This window comes from Nestor notabilis, unplaced genomic scaffold, assembly GCF_000696875.1.
Source record: "Nestor notabilis isolate BGI_N333 unplaced genomic scaffold, ASM69687v1 scaffold9754, whole genome shotgun sequence".
NCBI classification, from domain to species: Eukaryota; Metazoa; Chordata; class Aves; order Psittaciformes; family Psittacidae; genus Nestor; species Nestor notabilis.
Genome location: NW_009926095.1, coordinates 47,391 through 54,981, shown reverse-complemented (window position 1 = coordinate 54,981; position 7,591 = coordinate 47,391). Strand labels below are relative to the sequence as shown.

Sequence of the window (7,591 nt, the reverse complement as noted above, 5' to 3'; positions counted from 1 at the left end):
GCCATCAGAGAGTCACTGCACAAAGCTGTGCCAGGGATGGAGCAGGAAGGGCATTTCTGTTGGAACAGAGATCCCCAGGTGAGTGTGCAGCTCGAGCCACTGGAGCTGGGAGCTGCTCTGATGGCAGCCTGCTGGCTTCCTGCAAAGCCTGCCCTTTCCCAGAGGTCATGGTCAGGGAGTCAAAGTCTGCACAGGTACTTCTCAGCAAGTACCCATCCCAGCATGGATCTGTGCACTCTTCAAAGGCAGATGGATGGAAAAATGGGTCTCTGGGGACATAAAGAAGTGTTTGTGCTCTGCCCTTTCAGGCCCACTTCAGGGAATGAGTGAAAAACTTTCTTCTAGATGATGTTGGGGTTGAGTTTGGAGGGCTGAGAAGGAAAGAGTCTTCTGTTCACAAAATGAGGGTTGACATGTGCTTCAGCCATTTCCTGGCACTCTTCTGCTTTGTCCTCACGGAGATCAAAGAGAGTTTTCAGGAGGTCCAAGTTGCAGTAGTGCAGCGTGACAACACTGATCCCAGCCACAAAACAGAGCAAGCCTGGAAGACACGCTCTCTAAGAACTTTCCTGTCAACCCCAGCACACTTGCCCCCTGTGGCTTTTCCTTTGATGGCCCCCGGACAGGTGACAATGCCTTATCTTACGGAAGATGGCCTTCTACTGCATGAGGTAGCTTCAGCTGCTCTGCTGAGCATCTTAAAACCCAGGTATGGGTCTTAAAATCCAAGGAAGTGATGCTCATCTCTTTTTTACTGCACCTCATGGACTAAAATTCCCTCCACCACCCTTGAGATAGGGATGGTGCTCCCCCACCTGCCAGCCCTGTCCACATCTCTGCCAGGATCTGTTTTGCCAAGGCGCAGGCTGGGTCTCTGGTGGGCTGCAATCCCAAACTTTCTCACCTCCATTACTGGGGTGAAAGCACTGGGACACTGGCACACCCAGAGAGACAAGGTGCTGTGCCCTGATGTAGCTTGGTGTCCTTACCAGTCGCCAGCGTGAGCCAGAAGGATCCTCCATAGCCTGTGTGCAGGGTTGCAGTTCCAAACTGGATCAGGCACATTGGGAAGTTCCTCACAGTGGAGAATGACAGGAGTGAAAAGATCATGAAGGCCCCTGTGACCAGGAGCATGTAGCCTCCATAGACTAGGACAGGCATAGAAAAGAGCATGTTGGAGATGAGCCAAGTGCAAAAGGCCACCCTGGAGACAAGAGAAGACCAGTGGATGAGTTGTACTAGTGCCACGCGCTAGGATGCTCTGCGTGAAGATTTCCATATGGGAGGAGGAATCTGGGCTCCTGTTTGCATTATATGAGGCCCAGAAGCTCTGTGGCAAGCTGCAGTGACCTAGAGCCTCCCAGGCTGAGCAAGCAGATGTGCAATGCTCATGCCACTACATCCAGAAGGCAGAAGCTGGGATTTATTCTTCCCATTGCTCAGTCCAGAGACCATACCACCCTTAGAGAGGCCACAGCAGCCCACTGGGTGTATCTAGACCATCTTAGCTCCCTGTCCTTCCATGTGTGGGGCAGTGCAGATCCCAGAGAGTAGCTCACAGGACTGGGATGATTGCAGAAGCCGGCAAAAGTCATTTGCAGCAGCTCTGGACTTGGCTGAAGAGCTGGGTAACAGGGGAAGCCTTCAGCTATGGCCCAGGAGCTCTTGCTCCATGGCATTGCTGGGCCCCTTTCCCAGCTTCTGCATCCCTGATGTCAAACCCAGAGCAGGGTGAACGGCACTGCAATGGCACTTGCCCTCCACTACCCATAGTAGAGGGGGCCATCTCCTAGTCCTGTGGACCAGCTCTCCCTCAGCCCAAGTGAGCAGAAACATGTTGCTGCCCAGCAGATCCTGCTAAAGAGTTGAGATTGGCCCCAAAATAACAGCATTAGCAGCTGTTCCTCATCTGGTTCCACTCCCAGATGGGAATGGGATCGTTCTGCACATACCCATGACCCCATGGCCACTGAGGACAGCAGCTCCAATTCCCACCAAGGGGGTGGACCCCTGTCATCATTACTGCATCATGGCAAGGATCTACACCCCATTCCTCTCTTCTGTGCCCAGCTGTCATGGAGTTGATCAGCAGAGAGAACCAGGACCTCCTATCTGCTCACCCCAAGGTGCCCACATGGCCACTGGTTTGACCACAGACCTTGCAGAGGCCTCTCCATGCACATAGCTTTCCTCTTGGCAGTGTGCAATCACCATCCATCTCAGAGGCCTAGGGACAAGGCAGCAAAGCCCTTCCTGCATCCTTGCATCTCCCCTGCCTGCTCCAGGAGAGAAAGGCTCACCAGAGAGTGGCCGATGCGTAGTGGCTGGAGATGCGGTACTGCCTCTGCATGCTGCAGGGGCTTCGCGTGGTGAACTTCTCTGCCACATAGAGGATGGGGCTTGGCAGCCCCCTCTCCAGTCCTTGGCTGTAGCTCTGGTCATAGTCTGCATCAAAGCTCCAGGCAAAGTGCTCATTGTAGTTGATGGTCTCATTGACCTGATCCACTGGGTTTCCTGTCAGAGGGAGGAGAGCAAGGTCCTGCTGTGTCCCAGCAGCCTGGGTGCTGCCAGTCAGGAGCACGGGCACCCCAGTGACAGGAGGACCCAGAAGCCTCTGTGCAGACCAAGGCCACCCAGACCTCCTGGGGCCATCAGAGCTGCAGATGGGGACATCGGACTCACCCCTGAGTGAGATGTTCACCCCCGCCAGGCCAAGATGCAGCCCGATGTCCACACTCACCAGGGCAGGGCTGAAAGACTTGTAGGAGGTGTTTGCCCTCACCCAGCCGGTCTCCCAGTCTCCCGTGAACTGCACAGCTGCCAGGAAGAGTAAAGCTGGGGTTAGAGAGGGCTGTTCTTGGGCTTTGCTGTGCCTCAGTGGGGAATCACCAGTGAGCAGATGCAGTGTTCCCACTGCGGCACTGCAAGGGAGGGTAAGGAGGGCAGGATTGCTGACTCAGCTGCCAGGACGCGCCTCAACCAGCTCCCACGCCCTGGTAGAGCTCCTGTCCTTCCCTCGTTGATCATCCACTCCCTTCATCTGGGAGCGGGAGAGCTCAGATCCACAGGGATGAACTCCATGACCTGATTCCTCCTTGGACATCTGCTCCAGGACTTCCCTGCAAGCTCCCCACCACAATGAGCACCGCAGTCCTGGAGACAGGGCTCTGAAATGAGCCCATTGCTGAGCCTTGGGAACAGGTGAGTTTAATTCCAAATATTAAGCTGCCTGATTGCACTATGAGTGAATAGTGAAAAATCCCTGTCAAACAGAGGGGGTGAGAGGGGTGGTGAGTGCCATCACAGCTCTGACAGTCATTTCAGCAGGGAAAAAGAAAAGTTTGGAGCATTTCAGCTATATGCTTTTTGGAACAAAATATCCTTTCCAGAAACACTTTCACTTTGCATTGGGCTTCATTTTCCAGCACTGAAAAGAGATGAAAGTGAAGGCAATGATTCAAGCTCAGGCTGAACAAGAAAACCTACCCAAAAGCTCAGCTGCTGAATCAACTTACGGGGGCACTGATCCAGTAAGCAGCTCTGCAGTAACATTTTCTAGCTGCAGGGTTAAGCGTGCCCTGCTGCGCCAGACAGAAACCTGGATGCTGGCTTTGAAACAATGAATTCCTCCTGTGTGCCCAAGCAGCTCCTGGCTGCATCCTTATAACAGGAGTGGTGCTGGAGGGCTCTCCAGGGCTGGGCTGGGTAAAGCTGTGGAGCAAGCCCTACCCTCCAAACTGTGCCATTTCCAGTCTGGCACCATGTTCCTGGGTGGCTCTGGTGGCATCTCACAGCATGTGGACATCCCTGGGCAGAGGATGTCAGACCATGAGCTGGACCATGTGTCAGCCAGCCGAGTCCCGTGGCTGGTCACACTTTATCTACTTCCATTGCCTGGTCGAATCAGGGCTGCATCATTTAGGTTGTGCTTCATGATCCCTCACCAAGCGGTCTTGTGATCTGCCTTGTCCTTCACAGCAGAATTTCTTTGGTTTAGGGCCAGGGCTGGTTGCTTTTGCCATCTGGCATCTTCTATCCCCTCAGTACCTCTTCCACTTACATGCCCTGTCTGAACTGGAAATCCTGCAGCCTGATTTCCACCACCAGTGCCATTTATTACAGGAGATTTCCTGGTTTGTACTAAATCAAATCCTTTCTTTCATCTCCTCCCTCCTGCCTTGCCCTGTGGAAGGTCTTTTACTGCTCCCCACCTCCCCAGCCTGTGTTTTATTTCAACCTGCTCTCTTCACATCACAAGGCTCCTCTCATCCTTTAAACATACCTGGCCACACTCCAAGCTGCTCAGCCATGCTCCCTTAACAGTGGGTGGCTTGTACGGTTGGAGGAACATGGGGCTGTGCAGCCCACCAGAACTGGGGCTGTTCCACCTCTGTGGTGCAGTTACAGCCAGCAAAGCTCCCTCTTGATTCAGAAGTGACCACAGCATCTCCAGGCGCCAGGGATGAGGAAGCCCTTTGCAGAAGCTGTGTGACAGCTTTGCAGGGTGGGTTGTAGGGTAGACCCTGCAACCAGCCTCAGCTGTGACCGCCAGCTCACATATCCCAGACACAGACCCTGCCCAGGGTTTATTCCTGCCCCAAGCCCACCCTCTGTGGGATGAGCAGCACTTACTGATGATCACCACTCCCACGATGAGGCTGAAGAGAACCCGGAGAGTCCAGTACAGCCTCTGAGGGGACACAGGATGTCAGGCAGGGAAGAACAGCCCCGGCTCACCCCAAACCAGCCAGGACTGTCCCAGCACCCAGAACGGGGGGAGCAGATGCTTATCCCCAGGGAGAGGGGTTACGCACCGCCTGTCCACGGATGCCTGGGATAATGAGCAGGAAGCTGAAGGCAAATGTTAGGAAGACCACAATCACTATGATGGTGCTGATGTCAAACACGGAGACCTTCCGCTGCTGCAGGTAGAAGGGGTAGACGCCATCAAAGAGAGTCATTCTTCACTTCCAGGAGCCTGCAGGAGAGAGGTGGTCACAGTGGGGACCCTGCACTGCCCCGCCTACTGCCTTGAGCTTGTGGTAGCTCAGCTCTGGAATAACTGAGGTCCACTTCAAAACTCCCCAGAGGGACAAGGAAATGTGACAGTGTAAGGAAACAGGCAGGGTGAAATACTGTTGGGGTTGGAAGGGACCTTCAGAGGTTCTCTAGTCCAACTCCCCTGCAACAAGCAGGGACATCTTCAACTAGACCAGGTTGCTCAGATCCACATCCACATGCCACCCAAAAGTCCTCAGTAGAGGAGACAAAGTCCCTGGGGCAGGGGTCCACAAGCCTGGAGGGTTTGTGGTGGTCTGGGAAACCTTGAGCTGCTGTCCTGCTGCAGCTTGAAGTGCAGCCCAAGCCCAGATACCTGTTGAGCAGCTCCTCCCCACACAGAGCTGGGTCTTTTCCTCCATCGGATGCAGCCAGGGGTTTCCACTTTGTGGACTTAGAGGAAGTCCACAAGCCATCATGCAGCAGGTGCAGCCTTCTTCCAGAGCGACAAGGAGCAACTGAGAACACTGATTTCACAGTAGCCAACTTATCCCCAAGCAGGGACCACCATTGCTAAGTGGAACAACCACCCCCCACCCCCCCTCCCCTTGCCATGCCCTCTCCTCAAGGCTTTTCCCCAGGAGCTGCAAAGTACAATCTGGGAAGGAGCCTGAAGCAACCTCTAGAGCTGGGGTGTGGGTCCAAGGAACATACAAACATCAGGAGGTTAAAAGAAACTGAGTTACGTGAGACAGCGTAAGTGTATAATTCCCATCGGCAGCTTTGAACTCCTGCTGACACTTTAGTTCTAGCAGTTACGCAGCTCCCCCCATTTCTGGGTTAGATCTTTTTTACCCAAACTGATTACATGCTTAATCCTTTTATTTTGCTTATTTAATGGCATCTCTGCATGTCACTACCCCAGGAAGTCTTCTAAAGTCAGGGAATGCCAAAGCTAATATGACTCATGACCCAATACAATTTCATCCTGTCCCCTCATAGAGGAGTTGATTTAATTCTCATTTCTGAAAACAGTATTAATTGTAATTTTCAGTAAGATACAACACAGAGCAATTCAGCCACAAAAAAAGTGGCTCCCAAATCCCTAGAAGTGGGCAGGGATTACAATAACTATCATAAAAGTGTTTACCTGGGCAGTTTTCAATGCATAAAGCAATATTTGCTTTCAGAATAATTCTCTGTTCAGTAACCCAGATCATTACAGCAATCAGTTTAATAGAGACTGGCTCACAACCAGTCTGGACCTGACCTTCTATTGACTCTCTTCTCTGGACTAAAAGAGATATCATGTCTATTTACAAATCCTGGTTTGGGCTATTTTGCTGTAACTGTTTTGGGCTATTTCCCTGGAAAGCCAGGCCCAGAGAAGGGCAGCCTTCAAGTGCCATCACTGCTATGATTACCTGGCAAGCAGGAGGTGGAACTGATTCCCAGTACTACACTGTCAGACTGAAGTCCAGCTCTTGGATCTCCAGCCCAGCAAACATGCCCATAACACCATCCGAGTAGCTGTAAGAAAAGAAATAAATGAACAGCTTAGCCTAGGACAAGTTAAATCTTGATCACTTGAATTCCATCAGTTTCATTATATCTTTGCCCAAATTTCATATGAGAAGCAATGAGGGAAGGAATGATTTCCACGCCCTTATTCACTGAAACATAACTCTGCAGCTTAAAACAGATCAACAATTGAAAACCCAGAAGGTAACACGGAAAATGTTGCCTTGTTGAATCTAAATTTAACTTCCAAACAATATCAAGGTATGTTGGCCTTTCCTCTACACTCTGCATCTTCTGGCAATAGTTTTATAGAGAATTTCCAGGGAAACAACCCTTTCTGTTGCTGTCTACCCAATCATTCTCACTTGATTTCCCTTGCACAGAAGACCAGCTCCTTGGCATTTTTAAAGCTTTGAAGTGCAAAACTGGTGCCTGCAGATCAGGGCAGGAGAAACTGAAGTTGTTGCACACTGGAAAGCACCCTCCATGCAGAAATGTGGCTGTGGCCATACAAGTCCTGTGCTTTCTTCTGATGCAGTGTAAAGAGAGGGAAAGGACTAGACACACCTTCAAGAAAGGATCAGTATTTTAGCAGAAATGGAAAACTTATCTTGTTCAAAATATCCTGGACTGGCTGGAGAGAAAGGCAAAGGAGGCAGAAAGTTTTCCTAAATCCAGCAGTTTCTCCTTACAGAAACCCCATTTTTCCTGCCCCAGAATGAATCAGACCTGTTGGAAGTACCCATCCAAAACCTCCTCACAGCAGAGCCAACAGCAATCCTGGATGGGGTTGCTCAGGGCTGCAGATCGGTATTCTCAATTGAAAAAGGGAAATCACGTGGAAACTAAATGATCAGAGCTAGAATTCAGGGATGGGGGGTGTGGGAGGTGTGGAGGGAATTCCCTTGCATTTTCCTGCCCCTGAGAGAAGGTCAAATCGGGATAAGAAAAGCAGCCAAGTCAACTCAAGATGGGAATGCACCCTCTCCTTCCACCCTCACCTGGCACCCCACAACAGAGTGGGCAGCATCTGTGGGCTGCTCCCCGAGCACACCAAGGGCCAGGGCAGGAT

At 51.6% G+C, this 7,591-nt stretch overlaps 1 protein-coding gene across 1 annotated transcript; it reads right to left on the bottom strand.

Moving 5' to 3' along the window:
• Positions 1 to 341: 341 nt before the first annotated feature.
• Positions 342 to 4,961, bottom strand: DUOXA2 (dual oxidase maturation factor 2). The gene is made up of 6 exons (XM_010013374.1): positions 4,815 to 4,961; positions 4,633 to 4,690; positions 2,683 to 2,817; positions 2,301 to 2,514; positions 990 to 1,204; positions 342 to 541 (listed from the first exon to the last, which is right to left on the bottom strand). The coding sequence occupies exons 1-6, from the start codon at positions 4,959 to 4,961 to the stop codon at positions 342 to 344; spliced, it is 969 nt and encodes a 322-aa protein (XP_010011676.1).
• Between the last annotated feature and the right edge of the window lie 2,630 nt (positions 4,962 to 7,591).